Source organism: Carcharhinus amblyrhynchos, chromosome 19 (assembly GCF_965287045.1).
Source record: "Carcharhinus amblyrhynchos chromosome 19, sCarAmb.v2.hapA, whole genome shotgun sequence".
NCBI classification, from domain to species: Eukaryota; Metazoa; Chordata; class Chondrichthyes; order Carcharhiniformes; family Carcharhinidae; genus Carcharhinus; species Carcharhinus amblyrhynchos.
In genome coordinates this window covers 53,221,802-53,237,907 of record NC_137342.1, presented here as the reverse complement: position 1 = coordinate 53,237,907, position 16,106 = coordinate 53,221,802, and the positions used below count along the sequence as shown (strand labels likewise).

The window sequence follows — 16,106 nt, the reverse complement described above, 5'->3', positions numbered from 1 at the left end:
AAACTGAATGAATGAGAAAATGAGAGAATGTGATGACAGTTTGTGATTACAAAATTGGGATTTCAGCCATTGGAGAGGCATTAAGGTTCATTATCACAGGAAGGCTTTCACTACACAGATAATTGGGAGGCAGTGGCAGAATGTTATTGTCACTGAATTAGTAATTCAGAGACCCAGAGTGATGCTCGAGGGATCTGGGTTCAAATCTCACCACAGAAGATGGTGACATTTCAATTCAATAAAAAATTGGAATTTCAAGTCCAGCAGTGACCATGAAACCATTGCTGATGGTTGCAAAAACCCATCTGTTCATTAATATCCTTTAGGGAAGGAAATGATCGAAGATGATTGATGAGGGGAGGGCAGTGGATGTTGTCTACATGGACTTCAGTAAGGCCTTTGACAAGGTCCCTCGTGGCAGACTGATGCAGAAGGTGAAGTTGATCGGGATCAGAGGTGAGCTGGTAAGGTGGATACAAAACTGGCTCGGTCAAAGAGACAGAGGGTAGCAGTGGAAGGGTGTGTTTCTGAATGGAGGGTGGTGACAAGTGGTGTTTCTCAGGGATCAGTGCTGGGATCTTTGCTGTTTGTAATATATATAAATGATTAGGTGGAAAATGTAACTGGATCGATTAGTAAGTTTGCAGACGACACAAAGATTGGTGGATTTGCAGATAGCGATGAGGACCACCAGAGGATACAGCAGGATATAGATCAGTTGGAGACTTGGGCAGAGAGATGGCAGATGGAGTTTAATCCAGACAAATGTGAGGTAATGCATTTTGGAAGGTCTAATACAGATAGGAAATATACAGTAAATGGCAGAACCTTTAAGAGTATTGATAGGCAAAGGGATCTGGGTGTACAGGTACACAGGGCACTGAAAGTGGCAATGCAGGTGGAGAAGGTAGTCAAGAAGGCATACGGCATGCTTACTTTCAACAGCTGGGGTATTTAGTTTAAAAATTGGCAGCTTTATAGAACCTTAGTTAGGCTGCGCTTGGAAATATAGTGTTCAATTCTGGTCACCACACTACCAGAAGGATGTGGAGGCTTTGGAGAGGGTTACAGAAAAGATTTACCAGGATGTTGCCTGGCATGGAGGGCATTAGCTAAGAGGAGAGGTTGGAGAAACTTGGTTTGTTCTCACTGGAGTGACGGAGGTTGAGGGGAGACCTGATAGAGGTCTACAAGATTATGAGAGGCGCGGAGAGTGGATAGTCAGAAGCTTTTTCCCAGGGTGGAAGAGTCAATTACTCGGGGGCATGGTGTGAGGGGCAAGGTTTAAAGGAGACAGACAAGGCAGATTTTTAACACAGAGAGTAGTGGCTGCCTGGAACTCATTGTTGGGGGAGGGAGTGGAAGCGGATACGGTAGTGAGTTTTAAGGGGCATCTTGACAAGTACATGAATAGGATGGGAATAGAGGGATAAGGCCCCTGGAAGGGTAGGGGGTTTCATTTAAGTTGGGCAGCATGGTCAGTGCGGGCTTGGAGGGGCCGAAGGGCCTGTTCCTGTGCTGGAATTTTCTTTGACCTTTGTTCTTTTGAAATCTGCCGTTCTTCCCCGGTCCCAAATCACAGAAAAGTGGTTGACTCTGAAATGGCCGAGCAAGCTACTCAGTTGATGAGCAGTTAAGGGTAATGGGTAATGAATGGGTTGCATGGTGGCACAGCGGTTAGCGCTGCTGCCTCACAGTGCCAGGGACCCAGGTTCAATTTCCGGCTTGGGTCATCTGTGCAGAGTCTGCACATTCTCCCCATGTCTGCGTGGATTTCCTCCAGGTGCTCCAGTTTCCTCCCACAGTCCAAAAATGTGCGGTTTAGATGGATTGGCCATGCCAAATTGCTCCTTAGTGTCAGGGGGACTAGCTAGGGTAAATACATGGGGATAGGGCCTGGGTTGGATTGGGGTCACTGCAGACTCAATGGACCAAATGGCCTCCTTCTGCACTGTAGGATTCTATGATTCTGTGAATTCTGGTTCATCCAGTGATGCCCACATTCCATGAATAAAACAAAATCTCAGCTGAATTTTGGAACCAGTTCAGGAAGATGGAAAGTGGGACTGTCTGCCTATTTTATCCTAAACTCCCCCAGCATTTTCTTGTAAGTTCTGTGTTACCTGTGCCGATGAACAGGACGTCATATTCACCATCTTCAGCATCAACACGGTCAACTACAAGCTGCTTCAAGTTGTGTTTCCCATCAGCCCGCAGCAATACCGGCCTCTTGTGTACAGGATGGACTGGTTGGTACATCACGGGATGACTGCGCACAAAACGAAGAACATCATCCGGATAATCCTTTGTAGAGCGATACTTAATTCCAGGAGGTGCATTAATCTGACTGGCACACTGCAACAGAGAACAAAGCAGTTTGCCGTTAATGTGTCAAGTTGTATCTATTTGGTTAAGTGGACTTAAAATTCCAGCTGTTTTGTACAGAGTCTCAAGAAATCAAACAAATAATAATCTTTTTGTTATTTTAGCACAAATCATGTCCAGCTGGAACATGCAGATAAAAAATAAAATTCAATTGGTGTAATACAAGCTTTGACTGCTAAACAAACCACTTTGAACCACGTTGTAATGCAGTGGATATTCAAGTCGTGCCACAGAATGTCATTATTATAGATGCAATGTCACTTTTAAAATGGACCCATTAGTCAATGCTGCTGCTTCGGAATCACACACTTTATGCTGTTGTGATAGGATTAGAATTGAAAACATAGGGCTCTCGGAATGGCTCACTGCACAAATATTAATAATAAGCAACAACACACTGAGAGGGGAGATGAAGTGAGAGATCTTGGTGCACAAGTCCACAGGTCACTAAAGGTCCCAGTATAAGGAGATAACATTGTAAAGAAGGAACATGCAATATTCATTGGCAAAGGTATAGAATATAAATATAGGAATACAACGTTGGAATTGTATAAACACTGGTGAGGCTACATCTGGAATATTGTGTACAGTTCTGTTCACCACATTACAGGAAGGACTATTGATTTTGATTTGATTTATTATTGTCACATGTATTAATATACAGTGAAAAGTATTGTTTCTAGCGTGCTGTACAGACACAACAAACCAATCATAGAGAAGGAAACGAGAGGGTGCAGAATGCAGTGTTACAGTCATAGCTCAGGTGTAGAGAAAGATCAACTTAATGCGAGGTAGGTCCATTCAAAAGTCTGACAGCAGCAGGGAAGAAGCTATTCTTGAGTCGGTCGGTACGTGACCTCAGACTTTTGTATCTTTTTCCTGAAGGAAAATGGTGGAAAAGAGAATGTCCAGGGTGCTTGGGGTCCTTAATTATGCTGGCTGCTTTGTGAGGCAGCAGGAGGTGGGGACAGAGTCGATGGTTGGGAGGCTGGTTTGCGTGATGGATTGGGCTACTTTCATGACCTTTTGTAGTTCCTTGCGGTCTTGGGTAGAGATGGGGCCATATCAAGCTGTGATACAACCACAAAAAATGCTTTCTATGGTGCATCTGTAAAATGAGAACCATAGCTGACATGCCAAATTTCCTTAGCCTTCTGAGAAAGTAGAGGCATTGGTGGGCTTTCTTAACTATCGTGTCAGCCTAGAGGGACCAGGATAGGTTGTTGGTGATCTGGACACCCAAAAACGTGAAGCTCTCAACCCTTTCTATTTCATCTCCATTGATGTAGACAGGGGCACATTCTCCTTTACACTTTCTGAAGTCCATAACAATTCCTTCATTTTGCTGACATAGAACATAGAGCATAGAACACTACAGCACAAACAGGCCCTTCGGCCCACGAGTTGCGCCGATCACATCAGCACCTACCAATCTATAGACCTATCTATAACCCCCAATCCCATTAAATCCCATATACTCATCCAGAAGTCTTTTAAAAGACCCCAGCGAGTTCGCCTCCACCACCACTGATGGCAGCCGATTCCATTCGCTCACCACCCTCTGAGTGAAAAACTTACCCCTAACATCACTTCTGTACTTTCCTCCCCGCACCTTCAATCTGTGTCCTCTCGTAGCGACCATTTCAACCCGGGGAAATAGCCTCTGAGAATCCACCCTATCTATTCCTCTCAACGTTTCATAAACTTCTATCAGGTCGCCTCTCAACCTTCGTCTCTCCAGGGAAAAGAGTCCCAGCTCCCTCAACCTAACTTCATAAGGCATGCCTCCCAGTCCAGGCAACATCCTTGTAAATCTCCTCTGTACCCTTTCAATAGCTTCTACGTCCTTCCTATAGTGAAGCAACCAGAACTGCGCACAGTACTCCAAATGAGGCCTGACAAGGGTCTTATAAAGTTGTAGCATTACCTCCCGATTCCTAAACTCAATCCCTCGATTAATGAAGGCCAGTACACCATACGCCTTCTTGACCACATCCTCCACCTGCGTGGCCGATTTAAGAGTCCTGTGGACCCGGACCCCAAGATCTTTCTGCTCTTCAACACTACTAAGACTCCTGCCCTTGATAGTGTACTCGTTCATCCCATTGGTTCTGCCAAAATGGACGACTACACATTTATCCGCGTTGAAGTCCATCTGCCACTTCTCCGCCCAGTCCTGCATCCTATTTATGTCCTGCTGCAACTTTTGACATCCTTCCAGACCATCCACAACACCACCGACCTTAGTGTCATCAGCGAACTTACTAACCCATCCCTCCACTTTCTCATCCAGGTCATTTATGAAAATGACAAACAGCAAGGGTCCCAGAACAGATCCCTGGGGCACTCCACTGGTGACGGACCTCCATGCCGAAAAATACTCATCCACAACCACTCTCTGCCGTCTGCAGGCAAGCCAGTTCTGGATCCACAAGGCCAAAGGCCTTTGGATCCCATGCCCTCTCACCTTCGCAGGAAGTCTTGCATGGGGGACCTTATCAAACGCCTTGAGGTTGAGGAAGAGATTATTGCTGTCACACCAGTTCCCCAGATTCTCTATCTCAATTCTGTACTCTGTCTCGTCATTGTTTGAGGTCCAACCCTCAACGGTGGTGTCATCAGCAAACTTGAAAATCAAATTGGAGGGCAATTTGGTGATACAGTCATAGGTATATAAGGAGTATAGTAGGGGCTGAAAACACAGCCTTGTGGAACACCGGTGTTGAGGATGATCATGGATGTAATTGCTCTGGAGAGCGTGTAGAGGAAGTTTACTAGAATGTTGCCAGGGCTGGAGAATTGGAACTACGAGAAGAGATTGGAGAGTTTGGAGTTGTTTTCCTTGGAACAGAGAAGGCTGCAGGAATGACATGATTAAGATGTACAAAATTGTGAGGGGGAGGCTGAGAGTACGTAAGAGGAGCCTGTTTCCTTTGGCAAAAAGTTCAGGGGCTATAAATTCAAACTAAATGGCAGAAGGATTAGAGGGTTCATGAGGAGGAACTCTTTTACTCAAAGGGTAGTGGGTGTTTGAATTCACTGCCTGAATTGGTGGTATTGACAGAGACCCTAAACTCTTCTGAAAAGTACTTGGAATTACACCTACAGGGCTATGGGCCGGGTGCAGGAAGGTGGCATTAGAAAAGACACCTGGTGTCCATGGGCTGGCATGGGCAAGATGGACCAAATGGCCCCTTTTGTGCTGTATTATTTCTCTGGTTCTGCAGAGTGCTGAGTTCTATACAAAGCAAAAGATCCCAGGTCTCATTCTCACTGACTGGAAGGTTATATCCAAACCACGCGAGCAGCATCCTACAGTCAGTCTCTCTGAATTAAAAAGGGGTAAAAACTCTCCTTGAGTTTCTGCATCGACTAATCCATATTTAAATATTCACACTGTGTGACCATGTGATATTCTCCATTCTGATGACAGCCTGGGCTTTGCAGTGTTGGATGTTTGGATACGGTTACGATTGGAACTGGACTGGTGAGTTTTGGGCATGTGGGGGGTGAGCGCTGTTTGTGAAGCTGCGACCAGGTGTGCGGGAGGGGAAAGGGCAGTGAACTGGACTCGGACTATGTGACTGTAGGAATTATCACAGGAGATAATGCAACTTATTTCCACAGTGTAAAAAATGATAATAGATCTATAGAAAGAAATCTTTTCAACTCGCAGCTCCCAACACACACACAATTCAAGGCAGGGTCTCATTACACTGACTAATGTTCCAAAAGTCCCGAAAGTTTCAAAATGGTGTCTGTGCAGATGAACAGGACATTCTCATTACTCACATTCTCTATCCTATAGGTCATTTCCAACATAGGGAGGCAGTGGCATAGTGGTCCTGTCACTGAACCAGTAATCCAGGGAAGCAGGACAATGTTCTGGGGACAAAGGTTCAAATTCCATGAGGGCGGATGTTGAAATTTGAATTCAATAAAAATCTGGAATTAAAAGTCTAATGATGACCATGGAACCATTGCTGATTGTTGTAAAAACCCCTCTGGTTCAGTAATGTCCTTCAGGGAAGGGAATCTGCCATCCTTATCTGGTCTGGCCTACATGTGACTCCAGAGTCACAGCAATGTGTTGACTCTAAAATACCCTCGGGGATGGGCAATAAATGCTGGCCACATCTCAGGAACAAATATAGGAAAAGAAATAATGGAAATTATATTTATTTTGCTTCAATCTGCCAGGAATTTGATGAAATTGCTCAAACCCTTCATTTAGATATTTAAAAGCCAATCCAAAGCGAGGCCATCACGCCATCTGTTTGGACCTGATCCCACAAGTGAAATAACAACTTATTCCACCGTCATTTCTTTTTATTCTTGAAAAGGAAATGTCAAACCCTTGAGATATATAACTGCTCTAGACTTCAGGGAAAGTTAATACTTTTAGATCATTCACTCGCACAGGTCTGGACTATTTTTCGCTTATAATTAGACCTTGTTCATGTGAAAGTCACTATTGGCCAATGTTATGTCTTAGTTTCCCCGAACCTGACAATTAATACTGTGCGAGTCCTGTGAGTGTTTGCTTGTCAAAACTGGCTAAGATCAATGGGCCGGAAGATTCACGCTGACCTGATCACCCTGACCATTAAACACAACAAACCTCAACAGGTTTATTTGAGAGAAGGAACTGGTTTGTGTGAGGCTCAGATGTTGGGAACAAGAAGTAGTAAACATGGGTGTTAGGCAAGATAGAAACACCTTGAGCACATAGCGAGCTGTGATAATTAAACTCTGCTTTTCCCAACACCTTCCGGGAGAAAGCTGACCTCAACTTGGAATCTTTCCACAATGATAAACACGGTCAAAATCCTGGGAAAGTAATTAAGATAACTCAACACTCCATCACTCGACTGCCTCATAGGCGCTTCCAATTTAAGCTTGTGCTGAATAAAAATGGAAATTTCAGAGTCAAGAGCATTTTTAAAATTATTAATTTAACAGATGGGGGAGTCACTGCTCAGTGAGCAATTATTTCCCCCGCCCCTAATTTCCTTTGAAAAGGTGATGGTGAGCTGCCTTTTTAAACTGTTACATGTGGTGTAGGTACAGCCACAGTGCTGTGAGGGAGGGAGCTCCAGGATTATGACCCAATGGTAATGCAAGAACCATCGCTGTCTTTCCAAATCACAATGGTGTGTGGTTTGGAGGGGAATTTCCAAATAGGAGGCTTCCCAGGTATCTGCTGACATGGTCATTCAAGATGGTACCAGTCGTGAGTTTGGAAGGTGCTGCCTAAGGAACCCTGGTTCATTGCTGCAGAACATCTTGCAGATGGTATACACGGCAGCCACTGTGCGTCAGTGATGTAGGAAGTGAATATTTATGGAAGGGTAGCAATAAGAACATAAGAAATAGGAGCAGGAATAGGCCATCTAGCCCTTCGAGCCTGCCCCGCCATTCAATAAGATCATGGATGATCTGAAGTGGATCAGTTCCACTTTCCCGCTTTCTCCCATAACCCTTAACTCCCTTGTCTGTCAAAAACCTATCTACTTAAATATATTTAGCGAGGCAGCCTCCACCACTTCAACGAGCAGAGAATTCCAGAGATTCACCACCCTTTGAGTGAAGAAGTTCCTCCTCAACTCCGTTCTAAACCGCCCCCCCTTTATCTTGAGGCTGTGCCCTCTAGTCCTGCTGTCCTTTCTGAGCGGGAAGAGTCTCTCTACCTCTACCCTATCCATCCCCTTCATTATCTTATACGTCTCTATAAGATCCCCCTTCATCCTTCTAAACTCCAATGAGTACAGACCCAGTCTAGAGCATAGAACATTACAGCGCAGAACAGGCCCTTCGGCCCACGATGTTGCGCTGACCAATTAAAAAAGCAATGACCCTCTAACCTAAACCAATCCCTTTCCATCCATAAACCTATCCACGGATCTCTTAAACGCCCCCCATTCAGTCTCTATTCAGTCTCTCTTCATAGTCCAACCCCCTCATCTCCGGTATCAGCCTAGTGAACCTCCTTTGCACTCCCTCCAAGGCCAAAATATCCTTCCGCAAGTTCAGCGACCAAAACTGCACACAGTGCTCCAGCTGCGGCCTCACCAGTACCCTGTACAGTTGCAGCAAAACCTCCTGCTTTTATATTCAATCCCCCTCGCTATAAAGGCCAGCGTCCCATTCGCCTTCCTGATCACCTGCTGCACCTGCAGACTGGGTTTTTGCGACTCATGCACAAGGACCCCCAGGTCCCTCTGCACTGTAGCATGCTGCAGCTTTTCACCCTTTAAATAGTAATCCCTCTTACTATTATTTCTGCCAAAGTGGATAACCTCACACTTGCTAACATTGTACTCCATCTGCTAGGTCCTCGCCCACTCGCTCAGCCTATCCAGATCCCTCTGCAGACTTTCCACACCCTCCGCACAATTTGCCTTCCCACTCATCTTTGTGTCATCAGCAAATTTCGTCACCCTACACTCAGCTCCCTCCTCCAGATCATCTATACAAATGGTAAATAGCTGAGGCCCCAGCACTGATCCCTGCAGCACTCCACTAGTCACCAGCCGCCAATCAGAATAGCATCCATTGATACCAACTCTCTGCCTCCTATTTGACAACCAATCCTCTATCCACGCTAACACCTTACCCCCAACTCCATGCCCCCTAACCTTCTGAAGCAACCTTTTGTGCGGCACCTTATCAAACGCTTTTTGAAAATTGAGAAACACCACATCCACCGGTTCCCCTCTGTCTACCGCACTAGTCACATCCTCATAGAAATCCAATAAATTCATCAAACACGACTTCCCCTTAACGAATCCGTGCTGCGTCTGCTCTATCAAAGCATTCCTTTCTAGGTGTCTCCCTATTTCTTCTTTGATGACGGATTCAAGCATTTTTCCCACTACTGACGTTAAACTAACCGGCCTATAATTCCCTGCCTTTTGTCTGCTACCTTTTTCAAACAGTGGCGTAACATTAGCCATTTTCCAATCTTCCGGCACTTGCCCGGAATCCAGCAAAGTGTAGTAAATAATCACTCCGGCATCTACTATCACCTCCGCCATTCCCTTCAGTACCCTGGGATGCATTCCCTCTGGTCCTGGGGACGTGTCCACCATCAGTACCGTTAGTCTATCAAGCACTACCTCTCTAGTAACAGTAATCAAATAGACTGCTTTGCCCTGGATGGTGTTGAGCTTCTTGTACCTTGTAAGTTATTTGGTTGTAATTCTGAAGTTTGTGGAACTTCAGGTACATATTTTCCACGGTAACTATCTTGGTGAGTGCCGTATCAGACAGAGCTACCAGTTATGCAGTTGCCATTGCATATTTTTCTCAGGCCAAGGTTCCCTTCAATGGGATTCTCACCCTCAGTGGCGTGGTTTGTGGTGACGGAGGCAACCAGCCATTGGCCAGTGGTGGAATCTTCCAGTCCCGTCGCTGTGAAAGGGGTTGGGTGGGGGTCACTGTCAGTGGGACTGGAAGTTCCCACAACTGGGAATGGTTGGAAAACCCCATCCCTTGATTGAAATATATTTGTAGGAACATTGACCAGAACCAATTTAGATTTATAAAGACAAATTCATATTTTTTTAGGAGAAATTGTTTTCCACGGGAAGTATTTTCTCAGTAAACATGAAAACCAAGCTCATTAATAAGTTCTCAAACTGGAGAGAAACAACTGCAGCACTATCCTGGAGAACTGAGATGTGTTAGATCACCCAGTGAGAACAAATCTGCTTCGATGATGTATGTGGTAGTTTCAGTCTTGGGTGTCTCTCATTCGGATGTCTGGAGACTCTTACTCATCCTGAATAGTGATCTTCTTGCTTCAACCCTGGTTCTAAAGCTCAGTGCCAGCCAGAACTGACAGATTGAAGTGTTTGAATTAAATGACTGTTGGGAATACTGTGTAAAACTAAGAAAATGATGATCCCGTGAAACGTAATGAGAGCTGACCAAATATGTCAATTGGATGGGTCTTAAGGTTGGACATAATGCAAGAGTTGAGAGGAGGAAACCTCTCCCCAGTTGATTTAGTCTGAAAGAATTGAGGAGGATTAGACTGAGTTACTGTTAATCTGTTAATCCAAACAAAGCAGCAGATAATTAACTCGCAACAGTCCACTGGAGCTCCCATTGATTTTAGACCTGTTTACTCTGGGGAGAATGCTATTGTGGTTCCAGTGTGTTCCCAAAAGGGCATTGTTGATATCATAACTCCTGTCCCTAGAAAAATAGTGAATCTACTGACACCACAGAAAGGGTTTTCTCTACCTCGTCATGAAGGTTTTACACAGTGATTCAGATTTCATCAGGTCAGGATTCATTCCCTGGGGAAAAGGGTTTACCATTTCCTCAGAATACTGGCCAATGAAATTTCCAATGTGGCATTTCAAATTCACAACCCAAATTAACTGTAAAAAAAATCATCATCCCAACCTCCCACCAATTAAAGTAGTTCAAACAGAATTGACAAAAAGTGAATGACATCATGAACACAGAGTTACTGCCCAATCTTGCTTTATCCTTTAATTCAGCACATTGTGGAAGTGAAGCATGGGAACGTTAGTCAATGTAAAGTATATAATGAGCAGTCACTATTGCTTTTCAGCAGAAAGTTAACTGTGTTAAAGTGATTCTTATCTGGAGCTCTTTGATAAATAATTTGGGATTATATATCATAGGATATTACTCAAATAATTTTTGGAGGAATGATGCAAATTCTTTATCAATGTCAGTTTACATTTTTCCTTCTGAATCAAACATTGGTTATATTTGAAGGTGATTATGTGGTTTCAATACTGAGAAGGTGAGTTTCAATAGAGAAATGAGAAGTCATTCAATCTTGTTCTACTGAACAACAAAGCATTTCCCTTCAGAGACAGCCAGTGATTTTGTGGAACTGTCTATTGTACATACATTTATCACTGATATTGGATTGTTACTATGGTTACTGGCATAGGCTATCCATTCTCCTCATGTGTACTATCAGTGCATGAAATTATCTGGGTGAAAATTATAATAAGCAACATTACCTCTCAAATGTTGTGTAAGATATGTAAGGCAATGGTTACCAGGAACAACTTTATTCAAATGGACACACCAGTGATATGAATGATTAATGTGTTTTTTTTGCCAAAAGTTTGTCAGATTCCCTGCTTAAAGGGTTGTTTTTCGCTTGTCACCAACAGCATCCTCCAAACCCCATGGCTTCTAACACCTGGAAGCTCAAGAAACTCAAGGGCAGCAGATACCTGGGAACACCTCCACTTGTAAGTTTCCCTTCAAGTCATAACCCCTGATCCCCTTATTAATCAAGAACTTATCTATCTCTGTCTTAAAGACACTCAATGACCCGGCCTCCACAGCCTCCTGCGACAAAAGGTTCCACAGATTCCCCACTCTCTGGCTGAAGAAATTCCTCCTCATCTCTGTTTTAAAGGATCGTCCCTTTAGCCCGAGGTTGCGCTAAACCCCGCTGAAACCCACATCTCTACCTTTCTTATACATTGGGTTCTGGTTAGACAACTGCTTAATTTTAACATTATTATTCTTTTGTTCAAATCCTGCTATATTTGATAGCATGAAAACTCTTTTAGCATGAACTGTTTAAGTGATAAACACTATTCGTACAACATCAAATATTCACTTTTGTATGAAAGGTACTTACACTGCCTGGTCTGGGATAGGGCACTTTACCCTCATAAGCTGCCCAATGATATTCAGGCCCTTCCTTATGTGCAAAGGGTCCATTGAATGCTTCTCGGATAGCAGACATGTGATACACACATACAGCAAACCCTTGGAATACATTGCTGTAAAATACACATTCAGACAAGTCACCACTGAGTGAGTTAATGCAACAGTTAATCTTTCAATGTCAATTTACATGTAAAGACTCGCATTTATGTCATTGCCCTTCACAATGCTTGGATCTCAAGTACTTCACAGCCAATGACATGCTTCTGTAATGTGCTCACTGCTGTAATGCAAGAAACATGCTAGTTAATTTGTACACAGCAAGATCCCATAAATGCAAATGTTTCTTAAGACGAATTTACAAGAAGAAGATTTCTCTGTTTTTATTTCTAAGTTATTTAGTTTAGGTGCTGCCTGATTGTCCACGTGGTTTTACAAATGCCTTTATTATGCTGTTATAATGATAGAACCCATAGAACCCTACAGTGCAGAAAGAGGCCCTTCGGCCCATCGAGTCTGCACTGAACACAATCCCACCCAGGCCATACCCCTGTATCCCAACATATTATACCCACTAATCCCTCTAACCTACACATCCCTGGACGCTAAGGGGTTATTTCTTAGCATGGCCAATCAACCTAAACCGCACATCTTTGGACTGTGGAAGGAAACCGGAGCACCCAGAGGAAACCCACGCAGACACGAGGAGAATGTGCAAACTCCACACAGACAGTGACCCAGGCCGGGAATCGAACCCTGGACCCTGGAGCTGTGAAGCAGCAGTGCTAACCACTGTGCCACCATGCCACCCTGATCTGACTAAGCGCCAAATTCCCTGACTTCACTGCAGTGGGAACATGGCGTGAGCGGCCAGTAAGATCGCGCCCTGTGTGTTTATCAAGGACGTTGCAACATAAGGCATATTTTTACCCTGTGTTATCTTTAAAATGTGTAATCATTTCTGAAGATAAATGGGAGTGAAGGAGTATTGTATTGTAGTCAAACTTGTCATGTTTAATAAATGTTTTTTTCAGTTGTTAAAAGCTAATTGGCAGTCCTGTGACTCTGTTCCTGCATATTTTCCAAATGAAAGTGAAAGTTAACGGTTCTCTGAGCCAGGATTCCATTCTGGGATTCCCCGTCAGTTAGAACATCAACTGGAATTGTAACAGTATCTGTCAATGGCTATAGCTTACTCAGCAGACACAATGGAGCCAATAACCTCCTTCTGTGCTGCAGGTTCCTTTTCATATTCATCCATGGGCATGGCAGGTGGTGGAATGGCTGGCCAGCATTTATTGCCCATTCCTAGTTGCCCTTGTTCAGAGTCACCCACATTGCTGTGGCTCTGGATATTCCTCTCACACTGAGTCTTCAGCGTTGGCTGGGCTAGAGGTGTAGGGATGTAGCGATGTAGAAGGAGGAACAACCCAAACAATCCCACACCCCTTTTTGCTGACTGACAATTGCAAGGATCTGATAGAAGCATGGGACTGATTTAGCTGCCAATTCTCCACTGGGACATATTCAGATTGGCTAATGTGAAGATTAGCTCAAGGGAAAGAAGTAAATTAGGTGGACAGAGTGGTGAAGAAGGCATTCGGCATACTTGGTTTTTTTGGTCAGAATATTGAATACAGGAGTTGCATCGTCTTGTTGAAGTTGTACAAGATATTGGTAAGGCCACACTTGCAATACTGTGTACAATTCTGGTCACCCTATTATAGAAAGGATATTATTAAACTAAAAAGAATGCAGAAGAGATTTACTAGGATGGTGCCAGGACTTGATGGTATGAGTTCTCAGGAGAGGCTGGATAGACTGAGACTTTTTCTCTGGAGCGTAGGAGTTTGAGGAGCGATCTTATTGAGGTCTATAAAATAAGCATAGATAAGCTAAATACTCAATATCTTTTCCCAAAAGTAGAGAAATCTAAAACTAAAGGGCATAGTTTAAGGTGAAAGGGGAGAAATACAAAAGTAAGGGCATGGAATGCCCTGCCTGCAGCAGTTGTGGACTCGCCGACTTTAAGGGCGTTCAAATGGTCAGTGGATAGGCATATGGATAACATTAGAATAGTTTAGAGGGTCATTAGATTGGTTCCACTGGTCAGCGCAACATCGAGAGTCAAAGGGCCTGTACTGCACTGTAATGTTCTATGCTCTATGTTCACCCAGAGGAAATCCACACAGACACTGGGAGAAAGTGCAACTCCCACAGACAGTGACCCATAGAATCGGACCCACAACAGTGCTAACCACTGTGCCACCCAACTTGATTAGGAAGAGCCAGCATGGATTTCTAAAGAGGAAATTGTGTTTAACTAACTTGCTGGAGTATTTGAGGAAGTAACAGGAAGTGCTGATGAGGGTAATACTGGTGATGTAGAAATTTAGAAGGCATTCGATACAGTTCTGCAGAATAGGCTTGTGAGAACATTTGTAGCTGATGGAATAAAAGAGACAGTAGAAATGTGGATACAAAATTAGCTGAATAATAAGAAGCAGGGAATAATGGTCAATGGATATTTTTAAATCTGGAGAAAGGTTTGCTGTGCTGCTCCCCAGGGGTCAGTGTCGGGATCTGTGTTTTTAACTGACATATATATAGATCTTGGAGTGCAGGGGACCATTTCAACATTTGTGGATGACACAAAACTTGAAGGGCAGTGTGGAACCTCAAAAGGACATAGACAGTTTGGTGTAGTGGGCAGATAGATGGCAGATGAAGATGAATGCAGAGAAGTGTGAGGTGATGTATCTTGATCAAAGAAAGACAAGAAAAAGTACAGCGTAGGAACAGGCCCTTTGACCCTCCGAGCCTGTGTCAATCACAATGCCCAAACTAAATGAGAAAAACCTTCTGCCCTACTTAGTCCATATCCCTTTATTCTCTCCCTATTCATGTAGCCATCCTGGTGCCTATTAAATTTTGCTAATGTGCCTGCTTCCACCACCTCCTCTGGCAGCGTGTTCCAGGCACCCATCACTCTCTGTGTGAAAAACATCCCCTGCACATCTCCCTTACACTTTCCCCCCTCACCTTGATCCTGTGAACCCTTGTAATTGACACTTCAACCCTGGGGGAAAGCCTCTGACTATCCATCCTGTCTGTGCCTCCCATAATTTTGTAGCCCTCTATCAGGTCTCCCCTCAGTCTCCATCTTTCCAGTGAAAACAATCCTAGTTTATTCACCCTCTCGTCATAGACAACATCTTATAACATCCTGGTGAACTTTCTTTGCGTTATCTCCAAAGCTTCCACATCCTTCTGGTCATGTGGTGACCAGAACTGCACGTAATACTCCAAATGCAGCCTCACCAAGGTTTTATATAGTTACAACACGATTTCCAAAGTCCTGCACTCAGTGTCTGGGCTAACGAAGGCTAGTCTGCCATTTGCCTTCTTAACCGCCTTGGCCACCTGGGTTGAGGTGAAAACTGTGGACCTGCACACCCAGATCCCTCTGTATGTTAATGTTCCTCAGGGTTCTGCCATTTACAGTATAATTCACACCTAAATTGAATCCTCCAAAATACACCTCCAAAATAAAGGTTAATTCTTAAAACTGTGCAGGAGCAGAGGACTTGAGTGTACGTATGCATTGATAATTGAAGGTGGCAGGATAAGTTAGAGAGAGCAATTAATAAAGCATTTAATTTCCTGGGCTTTATTAATAATTAATAATAATAAGTAAAATTGGCAATGCTAAATTCTCAGTGTAGCTGAACAGGCCGCGGAGTATTGCGACTAGGGGATTTTCACAGTGACTTAACTGCAATGTTAATGTAAGCCTACTTGTGACACTAATAAATAAACTTTAAAACTTCAGGGGCACAGAGTACAAGAGCAAGGAGGTTATGCTGAATTTATACAAATCACGAGTGAAACCTCGGCTGAAATATTGTGTCCAGTTCTGGATATCACAGGAAGTATCTGATTGGAGAGAGTGCGAAAGAAGTTTAAAAGAATGTTTCCAGAGATGAAAAACTTCCATTGTGAGGACAGATTGGAGAGGCTGGGACTATTCCCCTTGGAGAGAGGAG

General features: G+C 43.8%; 1 protein-coding gene across 1 annotated transcript in view; it reads right to left on the bottom strand.

Annotated features, from left to right (window-relative positions):
• The window catches only part of LOC145355535 (semaphorin-3E-like), a 280,261-nt gene that overhangs the window by 29,075 nt on the left and 235,080 nt on the right, over positions 1-16,106 (bottom strand). Inside the window, exons 10-11 of the mRNA XM_080207783.1 lie at positions 12,032-12,176; positions 2,124-2,355 (exon numbers count right to left, since the gene is read on the bottom strand). Of these exons, the coding sequence (XP_080063909.1) occupies positions 2,124-2,355; positions 12,032-12,176 (377 nt within the window). The remainder of the gene's footprint in view (positions 1-2,123; positions 2,356-12,031; positions 12,177-16,106) is intronic.